General features: G+C 40.8%; 1 protein-coding gene across 3 annotated transcripts in view; it reads right to left on the reverse strand.

Annotated features, from left to right (window-relative positions):
• The window catches only part of ANTXR1 (ANTXR cell adhesion molecule 1), a 217,256-nt gene that overhangs the window by 141,778 nt on the left and 58,300 nt on the right, over window positions 1–17,178 (reverse strand). For all 3 annotated transcript variants that reach the window (XM_033124998.1, XM_033124999.1, XM_033125000.1), the window contains exon 9: window positions 5,159–5,219. In XM_033124998.1, coding sequence (XP_032980889.1) covers window positions 5,159–5,219 — 61 coding nt within the window. The remainder of the gene's footprint in view (window positions 1–5,158; window positions 5,220–17,178) is intronic.

Below are 17,178 nucleotides of genomic sequence, written 5' to 3' on the forward strand. Positions count from 1 at the left end.
CAGTCTGTTGGTGCTTTTCAATCTGAAGTGAGTCTCTTATAGCAGCATAAGTAAGGGTCTTGTTTTCTTATTCATTCAGCCACCCTATTTTTTGATTGGAGCATTTAATCCACTTATGAGGTATGAAAAAACTACAGTGAATGTTTAAATAAAAAAAGAATGTATTACAGTAAAAGACACGTTGCCATTAATCCCCCTCAAAACACTCCACCTCGCTTCGAACACACTTATCCCATCTTTCTTGCCACTTTCTGAAGCATTTCTAGAAGTCCTCTCCCGTGAGTGTCTTGAGTTGCACTGTTGTGGCTGCCTCAATGTCCTGAATTGATTTCAAAACATTTATCATTCGTGGTCATTTTGACTTTGGGGAAGAACGAGCAGTTGCATGATGCCAGATCCAGTAAATAAGGTGGATGAGGACACATCGTAATATTTATATTTCACAGAAATTGCCATACCAGAAGTGAAGTGTGACATGGAGCCTTTCTCTTAATTGTTGATAGATATGTAGTTATTGCCATTTTATTATTCATATTTTTTATCTTTTTTTTTCTTCTTCTTAAAGAAGTCCCTCTAACATTTCTTATAATTTTGGTATGGTGGTGATGAACTCCTTCAACTTTTTCTTGTCTGCAGAGCTCATTATCTGTCCTTCGATTCTAAATGATAGCTTTTCTAGGTGGAATAATCTTGGTTGCAGGTCTTTCATTCTCATCACTGACTATGTCCTGCCAACCCCTTCTGGCCTGTAAAATTTCTGTTGACAAATCAGTTGACAGTCTTATGGGAGCTCTCTTGTAGGTAACTAACTGCTTTTCTCTTGCTGCTGTTTCGATTCTCTCTTTGTATTTAACCTTTGGCATTTTAATTATGATGTGTCTTGGTGTTGGCCTCTTTGGGTTCATCTTGTTTGGGACTCTGTGTTTCCTGGGCTTGTATGTCTGTTTCCTTCACCAGGTTAGGGAAGTTTTCCACCATTATTTCTTCAACTAGGTTTTCAATTCCTTGCTGTTTCTCTTCTCCTTCTGGTACCCCTGTGATGCGAATGTTGATATGCTTCATGTTGTCCCAGAGACCCTTTAAACTATCCTCGTTTTTTGGATTTTTTTTCCTTTTTGCTGTTGTGATTGGGTATTTTTGGCTACCTACCTTCTAAATCACTGATTCGATTCTCTACTTCATCTAATCTCATCTAATCTATTGATTCCCTCTAATGTATTCTTCATTTCAGTTATTATATTCTTTATTTCTGATTGGTTTGTTTTTATGTTTTCTATCTCCATTTTTATGTTTCCTATTTCCTATCTCTTTGTTGAAGTTCTCCCTGAGATCATTGAGCATCCTTATAACCAGTGTTTTGAACTCTATGTCTGGTAGATTGCTCATCTTCATTTTGTTTCTTTTTTTTCCTGGAGCTTTGTTCTGTGTTTTTCATTTGGGACACATTTCTTTGTTTCCCCATTTTGGCTGCCTCCCTAGGTTTGTTTCTATGAACTAGGTAGGGCTGCTAGGTCTCCTGGTCTCAGAAGACTGGCCTTATGTAGTAGGTCTCCTGTGGCCCTAGTAGTGCAGTCTCCCTGGTCACCTCAGCCAGGTGCTCCAGGTGTGTCCCTTGTGTGGGTTGGGTGTGCCCTCCTGTTGTAGTTGAGCCTTGGTAACTGCATGTGAGTGGGAGGGAGTGACCCCTGTGCTGATTGGTTGTGAGGACTGGCCATGACTACAGTAGAAGAGCTGTTGTGCAGGGGCTGACACTATGGAACAGGATTAGCTTTAGCAGGGCTCTGATGCCTGCCCAGCATGCCCTTTTGGTGTGTCTTCCTCGGAGGTGGTTGGATGGTGCTCTGGCTTGGCCCTAAGATGGCCACTGGGCATGCCAGGCCTGAGGCCTCCTGGGAGGGGACCTGCTGCAGGCAAAGTTCAGCCACAACCTGTGCCCTGCCCAGGGCTACATGGCATGAGCCACAAAGCAATCTGCAGATGGCCGCCACCCACGCTGGGTTTGGAGGTGCCTTGAGAGGCCACACCTTGAACCAATGCTGGCTGTTGCTAGTGCCAGGCTTAGGGCTGCTCAGCCAGAGGTACAGGATGTGCTCAGGCAAGATGCTGCTTGTTTGGGGTTTGTGAACCTTTCAGAGATTTTAGGAAAGTCTGCAGCATGAGCCAAGATAGGCCATTTAGATGGAAAAGCCACTGGAAGTGTATTGGGTAGGCCCACAATTTGTGTGTGTGTGTGGGGGGGTTTCTCAGGGAAGCACCAGCGTGGGGCAAACAGTGTTAGCTAGGTTGATGGAGCCTTAGATATGGTGCCCGCCTGAATTTGTGTTTTGGTACGGGGGCGGGCTCGACAAAGAAACAATGGATTCTGCCAGCTGCCAGCATTTCTTTCTGGGAGAAAGCTGCCCTTCTAGCACTTGCCCTGAAGCCAGACAATTCAATTCCTCTCTGTAGGTCCCTGGCATCTTTCAAGCTGCTGCCCCAGCACTGGAGCTCATAGAGAGTGAGTCCATCAGTGATTAAGTCCATGCACAGACCCTTTAAGAAGAACACCTGGGACTCCAGCAGCCCTCCATCTCACTCAGTCACAATCTCCTCTGGTTTTCACAGCTAGAAGTTATGGAGACTTTTCTCCTTGACACTGGACCCTGGGCTGGGAAGCCTGGTGTGGGGCTGGGATTCCTTGCTCCTCAGGAGGGACCTCCACAGCTGAGATATCCCTTCCAATTTTTAACTACCATATGTGGGTGTGGGAGCAGCCCATTCCATGTCTCTGCCCCTCATACCAGTCTTGAGTTGGCTTCTTCTGTATGTCCTTAGTTGTATGCCTTCTGTTTAGCTAGATTTCAGGTGATTCTCAATGATGGTTGTTCTGTAGTTTAGTTGTAATTTTGATGTCGTTGTAAGAGAAAGCAAGCACAATGTTTATCTACTCCTCCATTTTGTCCATAAATACAACTTTAAAAAAAATTATTAATGCATATTTATCTTCTTTTCTTGTATTTTCCTTGGCTTTAAAAAAAATCTTTTAGTTAATTAGTTTTCTTTTCCATTTAATATGAAATATATTAAAATCTATTAATTTGCTAGATTTGTAGACACTGATATTTCTGTGCCATGTCCATTTTATATGTGGGGTCTTTTTATTGTCTTGAATACCTCAAAGGTAGATAAAGGATATTTAGGTTTAATAATTTTTGAATAATTGAAGAATTATTTAGAAAGATATTTTTCTTTTTTTTTAGAAAGATATTTTTATATTGTCCAAGTTGAGATTTTGTTTTTATTTTATCTTTGTTCTTTCTATCTTTGGCTATTAATTTCTAATTTTGATTCATTTTATTTAGACAGTTCAAAGGTACGATAATTTCTTAAGGCGAGGTGAAAAGAGTTAATAACGGTCAAATAGGCAAAAAAGCAGTACACTGTTTTTTGAAGGACTAGCTGAATCAAGACATTCAGTCATCATTTATTGACCACCTGTTAAGTGCCACATATTCTGTTAGGCAGTGGGAAGTGGAGAGAAATAAGATTCTTTATCTGTCCTCACAACACCTACGGGGGGGAAATTGATCATGCTAATGAATTAACAGAAGTGTATTCGTTGTCTTTAGACTCTGATTCATTATAAGATTGTGACACATCCAGTTAGGTTTAGTCAATCAGAAGTCGGGGTTTTCCTCACGAATGGGATAATTGTACAACTAACGAACCTCCCTGTTTTCTGGTTATTTTATAGTGAAGGAACTATAAAAGTTGGGGCAGCAGATTTGTCTTGAAGCTGATGAACCTCGTTGAGGCTCCTCACTGCAAAGACCCCATACAAGGCCCTGGCTCTGAATTCATGTGGTCACCTCGTCATCAAATTTGGAAAGGTAAGAGTTTTCAATTATTTTTTCTTAAAGAGGTTCTCCTGGATCTGTTCCTGTGGCAGCCACATCTGTGCCTGCCATCAGGTGGCAATTCATTTAAAGGTAAGTCGATAACATTTGTTGATGGCTTTTCCTTTGGGAAATTTACACATATCTCTGATTAGTCACCAAGTATTGTTAACAACTTTATATGTTTACATATATACTTAATGTTTTGTTGTTGGCACATATTATTCAGTACATCTAAATTCTTGAAAGTCTTTCAGCTGTTCTAAAACATAGCCAAGAAACTGGAATGAAATGTTTAAGGAATTACTTCATTTATACCAATAAAATTTTCCATAAAGAATCAAAATGTATAGTATTTGAAAAAGCCTGAAAGTTCTTCCTCAATGCTTACAGGGTTCCATGATGCATTTTCTGTGATAAATTAATAATTGCACTTGGTGTTTTGGGAGACTAGAAAGGTGATATTAACAGTAACTTCTCAATGGTGAAAAACTTAAGCTTCTGGAGCACGCACATTCATGGAGAGAGACTTGATCCTTCTGTACCTCCAGCACCTAGGACGGTGACTGGCATTCAGTAGGTCCTTAACAATACTTTTTAAATAAATGAAAGAGTGATGGAAACCTGTCAGGAATTATACAAAAAGAGCCAGCGTGGTTGAAGTTTTAGGCAATCTGTTATAATATAAAACAATAGCAAGACCTGAGTGTGGATCAGTTAGAGAAAATATTGTGACTCAGAGAAGGTTGATGCTTTTCATAAGCAGAGATTTCCTATATTAATGACAACATTACAATGATCCTTTACGTGGATCAGTGGTCCTACACCATTGTGTGACGACTGGTAGATTGAACAATTAAAATCAATGCAATAATTATGGAGAGAGGCGAGCACCAATTAAATAATTACATATATCAACATTTCAGGGTGGCCTATGATCACTGTGATCGTTTGGTATCTGTGAGGCTGCCTTGAGGATGGACTATTCAAAGCAGGTGTTGGTGGTGATGTGTGGCTATCTGGTATTTCTGCAAAACTCTCATAATTAATCCCATGAAAACAGAGAGCTTGGACAGACTTTTTCAGTTTTAAACAACTGACATTTTGCTTCTTACTTTTCTTTTTTTCCTCGAAGCAAATTTATTTAGCAATTTCTATTCCTCTTTCCACCGTTGCCCTTCCTGCCATGCCTCCCCTCTTCCCCACCAATGAAGTAAACAAGGGATTTGAACTCAAAATATCAGCATCTGTATGACATCAATTAGTATTTAATTTCAATTTACCTCCGGCACATATAGTGGATGGTTCAGCTGCCAGAATTTCAATGCAGGACTTCTTCAAAATCTAGGAAGAGAGGAAATAAAAAAGTCAAAGCACGGCTCATTTTGTTACAACAGAGAAGTAGTGCTTTGATTTTAGTTACTACAATAGAAAAGTTCAAGGACATTATGTTGTAGTGGGTGGGTGGATGGGGAGTAACATCTTTACTGGTATCATGAATGTCAAACACTTAATAAGCCAACGTTGTGTTAGATGCTTCTGGATGTCCCAAAGGCAATAAGAATTATCCATTCATTTGTTCTTTTGGCAGATGTTTATTGAATCTGTGACATGGAGATGTTTGATATCTCGTTGGGGAAATTGAACTTATACTTGAAAAGATAAATAACAATGGCTGGTCATATTTGGTAGGCACAAGGGTGAAGGGGCAGACAGTGGGAGCTATGGAGTTCTGAGGGGAGATCACTGCAGTCTGGTATACTGGGAAAGACATCACAGAAGAGGTGGGTGCTGAGGGTAGGACTCGGGCAAGTGGAGAGGAGTAAGAGAAAGAGTGGAGTCCAGAGAGGGAATGGCATGAGCAAAGGTCAGAAAGTAGAAATATCTAAACCTCTTTAGCTGGATTAAAAGGAGCTTGAAAAGCAGAGAAAAAAAGAGTGAGAACAGGTAAAGCCGGAAAGTAGGATGGAGATGGTCAATGTTCTAGAGGGTCATTTTCAGGTCACCGTACTCAGAATTCCCTTTCTGTTGGAAGAGTATGGAAAGATGTGACGGGAGAGGGCTATGAAGACTGCCTTGTTGTGCCCCACTCCTCAGGAGGATCCCCTAAACCTTTCTTATGTGGAAATGTAGTCTTCCTCCACAAATGAGTCTTGTAGGTTTGAGTGGACAGTGCAGGAGAAGCTCATGACCACATAGGGAGTCAATAAGTAAGGCTTCTTCTGTCCAAAGCCGGCTATCTGACTGGTGGGGTTTAAACTTCTCTCCACCACTTATGAATCTTATTATTGAACATTGATTATAAAGTTTCAACCGAGCACTTTAAACAAGTATAGGACACTGAGTTGATTTACCAAGCAAATGCAGTATGTTTATTTGTGCCTTACTTAATTTGGAAATTGAGATGGTTCAGAGGGCTGAAGGAAAACATTTCTCTATTTATGAAAAGGGTATTTGTTAGGAGAATTAATAGTGAAATCATAAAATTTAAAGTCAGTAAAAGAAAAAGCATCTTTTCACGTTGGGATATACCTACTTATTTGCATTGATGTATTTATTTATACATGCTACTTTGTTCCAGCTTAAGTGACACATACACTGTGAGTTACAATCAAATAAATTACAAAAGGGGAGGATATGGATTAACGGGAAAATAAAGTGAGATGAGATAAGAGTCAGAACAGCATAGAAAAAATATACTGTGAGGAGCTAGCTTATTTCCTTGCTAGGAGTGGCTCATAGATTTAGTTCTAAGCTTCCTAGGAGCAAATGAGGACAGACAATATTTATAAGATTTTCAGTCTATAGAACAAAAACAAGCCAGTTTCTCAGAAGAGATAATATTTACCCATTCCAGAAAGAAATCTGGGCGTCCTCATAGAGAAGCATTGTGAAAGGAAATGAACAACATATTTCAGAAAATCTTTGTCTGATGTGCAGATGACGAAAACATTAAAATCTATTCATTGAAACAGGTTCCCTCACAACCATGTATTTTAGGTAACTATCTACCTGAAAGTCATCAAAAGCAGTATTTCTTTTTTTGATAGTTCTACAATTCAGATTTCCAGTTACCTTTCCTGACATTGCTTCCCACTCTTGTACAATTTAAAGGCGTTTTCATACTTGGATTCCACTATTTGTTTTCAGCTTCCACCTGATTCCACAGTAGGAAGCCATTGGTTCCTTTTTGGTGAGCTTTTGCCTTCTTTCCTTAGCCTATGGCTTACCAGCCACCTTTGCCCTCAAACAGCAGCCTCAGTTTCCCGCTAGTCCCCAAACCTGTTCCAACTGTAGAATGATTCACATCTGGTGCTCAGCTCTTCGTCAGTGGTCTTCACACAGCTGACTCTGGGGACCTGGTGTCACCACTAGTTCCTGAGTTCCCTTCATTGTCATTCTGACTTGGGATCATTGTTTACCCTCTCCCCCCAATTTGCTGTCATTGGGCCACCTCAGCCAGTGGTTGCCGTGACTGAGGGAGGTAGCCACCCCCTTCAACGTGTCATCAGGCACATGTCTCCGGACAGGCCACATTGGCAGCAACGGAATTAACCCATATGGAGAAACTTATTACACAGTGGTATTAGAACAACCACAAAGCTATTTTTTGATGTTTTAAATAAAATTCCTAAGGCATTTGACATCCCTTAATAAATCATTTTTATCATCCGCAACAAAAGATTTCAAAGCAGTTTAAGAATAAAAATCGAGCTATTGGATCTCTTCTGTCCTCATCTCCAACTCCACCAAAACACATAAATGAAATATTTTCACCCATGTACGTTCTTGACTCTGAATCAATGTTTTTGAACCAACTCTAATACTTAACCAGGGGTCAGTAAAGGAAACACCCGTGAATCTTTGACCACAAAGATACACCAGCAAGGTTTGTCATAATAAACACATGCTGTATTATTCTCTCAAAGTGTCTGCAATTAGCTGATAAATCTAAGGAGTGTATGAAGGGCCAAAAAATGTCAGCCAAGCGCTGTGATTCAATCCAGTAAAAACACAGCTTTCCCAATCTTAACTTAAAACATCTGGAAGGGATGCATTGCAGCCAATAGAGTAAAATTTATCAGTGAGGGGGATGGGCAGGATTTGTCTGGGACTGTGGCTTCTGTTAGTTTGAAATGTCTGGTTTCAAAATGTCTGGTCACAATGGCACTGGGTGGATTTGGGGGGTTCCCTTGGTTATTAGCTGCCCAGACTGTATGATAATTAGTCTGTCTGAACTTCCCCAGACATCAGATCAACTTAGGGACTGAAGACTGGATGGGGGTGGGGAGGCAAAGGATCCATCCCCCACCCGAGCAGCGGTAGCCATGGAAGAAGTGTGGACACAGCATTGAGGAATTGCTGAAGGGAAATCACTAGGTAGGATGGAAGGGACTCATACAGGGTCAGGTTGACATCAGAGGTGAGAATGTGACTGGCCTCTAATGGAGTCTGGCTAAGAATACCACATGCCTCAGGCATAAGCCAATGTGAGGAATTGGGTCCTGGCCTTGGTTCTGTACTTACCTGACCTATGGTCATTGACAAAATCCTTTAACTTTTCTGAACCTCAATTTTGAGGGGCAGTTTAACATACTGAGTAACAGCTTGGATCTGGAATCAAATTGCTTGGGGCAGCTCATTCATGAGCAGTGTAACCTCAGGCAAGAAAAGTACCTACTACATGAGGCTGTTGAGTTGAGAAGATTAAATGAGATAGTATAGGTAAAGCCCGTAGCACAGTGCCTGGAATCTGATATGTCCTTAGTTAATGGTAGGTATTATTATTAAGAAGTTGGGCTCTGGAAACAGATAAAGATAGATTTGGGCTCTGAATAGATTTATGTTCCAATCCAAGCTCTATCCCTTACTGGCCATTTGGACTTGGACAAGTTATTAAAGCTCTGGGTCTCAGTTTCCTTTTCTGTAAAATGGGGATAAGAAAAAAACCTAACCTCAAAGCGCTGTATGATGGCAAAATGAATAATAGACATGAATGCACAGATATTTAGTTTGTCAAGTCAACTGGACTTAGGTAAAATTCATATTGGAGAGTGAGGAAGAAAGTGAGATTCAAGGAAATCTGACAAGGTTTTCGTTTATAGACAGAACAAACAGATGTGATTGGTTAATAGATATTTAGTCAACAACCTGCACTACCAGCCAGAGCATGCCTTTCATGAAAAGAAGGCAGCAAGAAATGTTCTCAGAACGAGAACATAGTAAAGCACTTAGGAGAATGACATGTATTTGGTTCTCAAACCACTGTTGCTGTCACAATAGTTTTGTTATTGCTACTACTACTACTGCTATTACTCTCAGACAAAGACGATAGCTCATTTATGCTTGTGTCCCATCACCCACCGCTGGCCTTGTGCTTAATTTGCTGGAAAAAACTGAAAGATGGTTAATAGTTTTTTCCTGCAAGCTTAATTTGCTGAAAAAAAAACAACCTGAAAGATGGCTAATAATATTTTCCTGCAAGCTTAATTTGCTGGGGGGAAAAAAAACAACCCAGAAAAATGGCTAATAATATTTTCCTGCAAACTTTTGGACAGATTTCAAAAAGAGGATATACGGGAAAGCATGTTTGAAATCCAAAAAGAACTATATAAACGTGATGTATTGCTACTGATATGGTTACTTTTGCACATCTCCTTGTATTGTTGAGGGAGTAAGAGAGGCAGCAGATGTAACAGATCTTTGCTAAATAATAAGAGCTGTTCAGTATATTTAAAGTGAAGTCCATTGTATGTATGAGTTTATTTTCTTGGACTCTATAATAATCTAAGGTTCTTTTCCATACAGTTCTCAGTTTATGCAGACATTTCTCCAGAATCCTTAAAGAATTATAAATATTTGCATAAAAAATAAATATTTGCATAGAGTTATTAGGAACCCCTCCCTCACCATAGGCACACTTAATTTTATTTTTTCCCTACTGTGTTTCTCCAAAAATAAGACCAGGTTTTATATTAAGGTTTGCTCCAAAAGATGCATTAGGGCTTATGTTCAGGGATGTCATCCTGAAAAATCATGCTGGAGCTTATTTTCCGGGTAGGTCTTATTTTCGGGAAAACACAGTAATTGCTCTGCCTCCTTTCCCAATGAACCGCCAACTTTTATTTACTTGGCCGTTTCCTGTTAGAGGATTTTTGTGAGTTAATAAAAGACCAGGCTCTTTTATCCATTGATAGCATAGAGTCTTTTGCTCCACACATCTTTCAGAAGGTCTTCCAGAGCATGTTTCTTAATGTCTTATTTGTCGTGAAGGGCATATTCTGCGTTTAAGATGTCTTGGGCTTGAAGCAGGCTGGCCCATGGTGGTTAATTCTCTACTGACCAATTACATCTATCTAGTTTTTGAAGAGAAAACCTAGCAGTTTTCCTTAACCTCACTCTCTCTGTCACTCTCCAAATCCAATATGGATTTTTGTCACTAAAGTCCTGGTGATTTTACTAGTGAAATATTTCTATATCCACCCACGTGTTAGTATAAATTACCATCCTTCAGAGGACTTGTCCTGGTTTATAATTATACATTTTTTGGATTGTTTGGTCATTGTCTTCCTCTTTAGACTATAAACTCTACAAATGCAAGTTTTGGATTTGTTTTTACTCACTGCTTTATCCACAGTGCATAACCTGGCACATAGTAGGCACGAAATAAATATTTATTGAATAAATAAATGAATAAATGGCACAGTTTCTGCATGACCTCATAAAGTGGCATTATAGCCTGTTATGTATTGGTCTTCCTTCTTCCCTGTAAATATAATCTTAGGGTCTTTTGAATACAAGACTATATACTGCATCTTGTAACACTTCCCTCTTCTCATTAAGCAGCTCAACTTTGGGGACTACCTTCCCAGGAGGCCTATTTCAACATCTCCCCATTTTTTTTTAATGGCTTATCTTTGTAAACAAAATGCTGTGGGTCTAGCATGTCTCCATGTCTAACATCTAGAGTGGACTGCTTTGTAACAGGTCTTGACACCTTTACATGGCAAAAATGCAGGTCTGTGTTTGGTGGGGTAGGGCTCAGGCTTCCACAGAAAGGCCACATGTACTATTACAGGTGATGGCAGAAGGCACATTGGATAAGCCTGGGGACCAATGCTTTTAGTTTGAAAGGCCAGGCAGCTTGGGACACACAACTGACTCTTCCATGCCTTCAGGACTGTCAATGTTTTCCCCATGAATTTTGAAACTACAGCAGGTCCTCTAATGTCATTTTGTTCAACATCGTTTCATTATAATGTTGATGAGATGCTGTAAAAACTTAACTCTTGTTTATATCAATTAACCTATGGTAAAACTGGTTACAGTATATGTCATTTCTCTGCAGTTCCAAGAACCTACTGATGACATTAAGTGAGCACTTAGTATATTTGTTCTCTAATAAAATTAAAAAAAAAATCACCTTTCCTAACTAAATTCCACTCTACACTTTAAAGCATTAGCCACATCTATTGTTAACTATGGACATTATCCTAGACCCATGTCAGTTCTATGGAATCTGAACTTACAATAAAAATTTACTATGATGCAGATATCTCTCTGGGATTCATATATAATTTTATGTATACTCACACATTATACCAAATAACATGCAAGAAACATTTTTAAGGGTTTACTGAATTTCAGACAGTAAAGCTTATCCTCAAAATATGTGCAAGTTTTTGTCTGAGTGGGGGGCACCCAGCTCACTTCAATAAAATGCGATTCTTCTCTTGATTAGTTTCACACTCAGTGAGAATCTAGTATGAAGGCATAGGACAAACGAGGTTATGAATTGAGGAAATACACTTTCTTCCACGAAACCACGTTTCTCTCCTGTTTTCAGAAGGAAAGCTCAGATAGCTGTGAACTCCAAAATGAGGTTTATTTAGTAAGATGAGCTTGTTGACCTCCTGAGTGAATATCGGTGAAGTCAGTGGGAGCTGACTCCTGCGGAGTTTCACTGGGTTTTAAGTTCTGCTGTTGCTTTTACAATGGATCGTAACAGATTCTTAGATATAGGAGGAGGAGCTAGGGGAGTGGGGCTGGCCTGAGGATTAACTGAGGATGCCCTTCTGCGATCTTTGCAGCCTCTTCAAGCTATGGGAATTTTGATTACATCTGGACTTTTTAAGAAGTCAAATAGAAATAATAGCTTAATTGAAATGCCTGGCTTAAATGTCTGCAAAGTTTGTCTAATTAATGACTGCCGAGGCAAATAATTTTTTAAAAAAGACTTTCTGCTCACTACAATTGATTCTATTTCTGTGTCCAAGCTTGCTCATGTGCATGGAGCCCAAAATGCCATCTTTTACAGATACCATCTTGGAAGAGAGGGTCGGGGGAGGGCTGAGGGGATTTCACAGGACACAGAGCCATAAAATTGCCACTTGTCATGCAGTGTAGGTCACGAAGGGTATGCAGCCATCTGGGATGCTTTACAATGAATACACGTAAATATGCACAGCACACCATGGGGCACCATGGGAAATACGACAAATGGGGCAGAAGCTGTGATCACACAATTTAGCATCTGACCCAGAGGAACAGCACAGAGCCTGAAAAAGTTCCAAGAGCCGAGCAAATGGTTCCAACCACTGGTGCTGCTGGAGTTCAAGGCAGGGAGACTTCATAGTAGAGGAGCCACGAGAAGAGGCTCCACCGAGAACAGAAGCCTGGAGCAGGGCTTTGAGACAGGATTCAGGAGGGGGCGGAGGAGGAGAAGGGGGCGGAGGAGGAGAAGGGGGCTCCCTCCAATCAAATAAGCCGACTTATAAGAAGGGCGGCTGCTGCTTAAATGGCTCTCCCCTCTTTAAGCTCTGGAAAGGGGATTAGGTCAGTAAAGAGAGGTATTTTCCAAGACTGCAGGAATGTGATGCAGACTTCGGGGGAAAGTCCTGAGCAGTTCCTAGTGGGGTCTTAGAAGAGTAGGTGGGAGGGGAGGCTTGGAAGACCGGTTTCGCCTTTTGTCATAGCTTTGCTAGTACCTGGGCCATATCAGAAACTAGATTTCTCTCACTTTCCCATGAGCGGATGGGAGAAATGGTTTTCATAAATAAAATTTTATATATATATATATATATACACACACACACTATGGAATAGATTTACTCTTCAGTTTTGCTGATCTTACAGCTTCCTTGATAACAAGAATGTTCATACCAAAACTTGCAAGAAATCCTTGCAAACAGTTGTTTGCTCAGTACTTGTTGTTGATCAAACATGCACAAAGCTCCATGCGCTGACTCACTCTTGCATTAAGGGGAAGCCCGATGCAGGCTCAAATATTTATTCTAGGGTAATGCTCCTAGATGGAGATGGCTTGGTGCCTATAACTGGGTTTTCCTCCTCATAGGCAGTGTGCCTGGTTCCAGGCACCGCCCTCTATTGCACACGAAGTGGGACAGCTGGGAGGAGGAGCTGGCATCTCGGTAACCAGGCCAAGTGCTGGGACTCAAAGCTGCAGACCCATTTCAGTGTTATCTGAACCTTGCTTTCATGCAGGTTCCCGTTTCACTGCCTGCAGCACTTTTGAAAAGGCAATCAAAGACCTGGAGCCTGGTCGGACCTTTGCTTCATATTTTCACTTGAGAGCTGGCGCTGCTTTCACCAGTTGTGGTCAGTGGAAATTCCCTGAAAAAGCCACAGGAGCAGAAGGCAAAGGACTAATTTCTTCCTTTACAGTTTTACTGGCACAAAGGGCTACAATCTTCCAACCAACCAAATTTTCTCATAATTTTATCAACCATATTCTGTGATAGCAAGTAGGAATATTGTCCTCCGAGGTGGAGTCCTGATCAAGTGTGGAAGGGAAGATGTTCCATTCAGCCTGTGTCAAGCTGCCAGCTTCTCATGATGATGGGATTTCATCCACTGAGCAGAAACTGCGATTTTCAGAGGTGCTCTCCACTGAGTAGTAAAAGGGAAGCAGCTCTCCCGCCCACTCACGGTGCACTCAGGTCAGACCCCATGGGTTTTGGTCTTGCCTCTGCTGTAACTATGTGATCTGCATCAACCCATCTCACAATTTGGGTTGTCGGTGTCTCCTCTGAAATTGTTCTGCTTCCTGGCCTACCCACATTAGTCAAGAGACAGACCTGGATCTGTTCTGGATCACTGCCAATCTCTTAGAGTATCTGCTTCTGTAGAAGGAGAAACGACATCTACATGAAATTGTGGTCTTGAGAATTTGATGAGATGACTATGTGAAATGACTTGCACGGTCTCTATCCAGCAATAAGAACTCGCTAAATGGTAGCATTTCTTATTTTTACGTTCCTAAGGAATCAGAGGTGGGAGAAGACATACGTTCTCGAGTGATAGAACTGGGTTCCTCCCCTCTCCCTATGAGTCCTGTGTGCTCTTGGGTAGGTTATCTGGGCTTCAGTTTATTCATCTGTAAAATGAGAATAAGAATATTTCCTTCACAGGGCTTTTACGATTCTTAAATGGCATGATATTAAATGGGATAAAGGAACAATGTTTGGCCCCATATAAGGTATCAACGGTGTTGATTTCTTTCTGCCTTTTCCCTATGCCCCACTAATGGGAGACTAAAATGGAAAACAGGAGAGAGCACTTTGAAAAATAACACATTATAGAAATCTGACACATAAGGACTTCTTCCTGTAAATCGAGAGGACTGAGAAAGAGTGAAAAGACCAAAACACAGGAGTCAGATTGAGGAAGCAGAGACTCAGGGGACGTGATGAATTCCGACCCCTGGGATCCAGCGGTGATTTTCCATTTCCTCAAACATTCACAGCTGAGTATTGTGGAAAGAGCAGGAGCTGTGGAGCTAGACCCGGGTTCAAATTCCCTCCTGTACCATTATGAGCAGGAAGGCTTAGGGCAGTTTATCCAACCCTCCTGCACCTCAGTTTCCTCATCTATAAAGTGGGCATAATGAGTCCTTCATCAGAGAGTGTTGTGGAAGTGCCTACCAGAGGAGCTGGTGCAGAGAAGATGCTCAATAAATCATAGTGATTTTTCTTTTTTACAGGCCTCATTACTGTTGATCCTGAGCGTTTATCAATTTGTCATCTAAAGGGTATATGGATAAAGCACCATGATCTCTAGATTCCCTGGGAGTCTTGATTTCAAGCATAATCGTTCTCTTGTCAGACTCTGTATCTGGCTACAGTTTCCCACTGTCCTTATAGCAAAATACTATGGCCTTCAAGGCTCCACATGACTTAGCCTCTGCTTGCTTCTTCACTTCATCTTCGGCCATTCTCCACTTTAAGTACCACTCTTCCTACATCCTGTGATGCACCATCCTACGACTCTGCTCTGCCAGGAATATTCTGTCCATGCTCTTCCAGTGAACAGCTCCATTTCATCCTTCAGGTCATCTCTTCAAAGGACCTTGCATTCTTCGTCAAGTCCTTTATTCCTAACCTCAGTACTGTAGCCTGTTATTTCTTTTATAGTGTATATCACAATCTTAATTAAACATATTAACTTACTTGTTTTCATGTGTCCCTCTCACTAGATGGTAAACTCCACCAGGGCAGGGTCTCTGTCTGCTTTACTTATAATTGAATGGCCAGAGTCCACCATAAAAGGTTTTTAGTGAGTTCTTGATGAGCAAATAAATACTAGTCCCTGCATCTTAAAAACAAGGTCATGATGGGCTGAGAACTTTATGAACCACTTGAGCTTATTGAAAGCTGCTCTGCACTCTTATTTGGGATAATTAAGCCCAGTTCTATTTTCTTTTGAGAAAATGATCAGCCACAAAACAGCATCCATGGGAACAAGCTGCAATAGATGCTTCAGATGGACAAAACGAGAGCTTTCTTTTCAGTGTCCAGAAATGAATCTACTTAAAAATAGTTAGCCAGCTTTTAGGCCATAATTATTTCTGTCTGACTTGAGAAAGATGAGCCCTGCTATGCTTGTCCTGTTTCTCTGTCCAAGCAAACAAATTAACAACTACCACAAATATGGGTTCAGTACTGGAAGGATGGAGACCACTAGCATAACTCCCAGATAAAAGTTCCTAAGAATATTACCATTCAGCTAAAAGTTGGGTGTCTCATATTATTTTTCCCCCTTTTTGGGAGACCATTTTGCTAAAATTTCTTAAACATCTTTGGAGTTATTTCCATTTGGAGGTGGGAAGCACTTTATAAATATCCAGGCTCATGTTGAGCTTGGGTGAATTGCTATGGTTGAAACATTTAGGGACAACAGTGATTTATGCAAATACAAAGATTTCATTTATTTGAGTAGGAACCAATTCCTGAATGATGTAGGCACACGGTTCATAAGAACTTCTGAACAGATAAGAGAATCCTGTTCAGAATCCAGCCATCTGAAGGCAGGACTCCTGCAGTAGCCTCCTGACTGGGTTCCTGCCTCCGGGTCTCCCGTCTCCCTTCTATATACACAATGCCATCAGGTTCTCTTCTTAACTATCACCTGTTAGATGCTCAAAATGTTTCAGTGAGTCCACCCACTAAGTTGAAGTTAAAACCTCTTTCAAGGCTCTCATCAATCTGGTTCCAACCCAATGTCTCAGCTTATTTACCATCACTCCTGATTTCTTTACCCAAACTCTCCTACCAGACAGATAGGTATTATTGTCCTCAGTAGATACTTTGTTCTTTTCCAGCCTTTGGGCTCAGGTCACATCTTCTCTTCTCTGGTGCCAGGAATTCAGGTCTGCCCCACCTTCTCATGAAGGCTCCAGTTCAGAATCCTGTACCTCTGAGCTTCCAAAGGATTTATGATCACATCCAAATCCTGCTGTTGATCATGTTTTGCCCCATTGGAGTGTTGTTTTGTATGGTCATTGCAGTTGTTGTTTATAATGTTGAGTATGCAGCACTGACCCCAGAAATTATTTATAGTAGGGATCCCTCACTTGGGGATCCATAATTGGGACAGATACTTCTCTATCCTTTCAACAATTTCCACTTTCTGGTTAAGGTAGTTTGAGTGGTTTCTGATCCTTGTAAACAAACACATTTTGAAGAAGACTGTCCCATGTACATATTTAAGATAGGAATTCCCAACCTGAGGTGGAATTATTTTTCACAATTCTGAAAACTTAAGGTCACATATAGCAGTGTCCTGAAAGTACATCTGGGACATTTATTAAAAAGTACAGATTTAAAAGAGGCAGAGTCCTGGGCTCCATCCAATACCCCCTACAATAGAAGCCCTTGAGGCTAGGGCCTGGGAATGAGTGTAGTAAATAAGATTTCCTGGTGATTTTTATAAGATTTAGAGGATTGGGGGAATTTGACACTCATTTTTCTTATATGATGATGAAGGGACATGGAAGCGGAAATAA

The sequence above is a fragment of the Rhinolophus ferrumequinum genome, chromosome 13, assembly GCF_004115265.2.
Source record: "Rhinolophus ferrumequinum isolate MPI-CBG mRhiFer1 chromosome 13, mRhiFer1_v1.p, whole genome shotgun sequence".
Taxonomy (NCBI): domain Eukaryota; kingdom Metazoa; phylum Chordata; class Mammalia; order Chiroptera; family Rhinolophidae; genus Rhinolophus; species Rhinolophus ferrumequinum.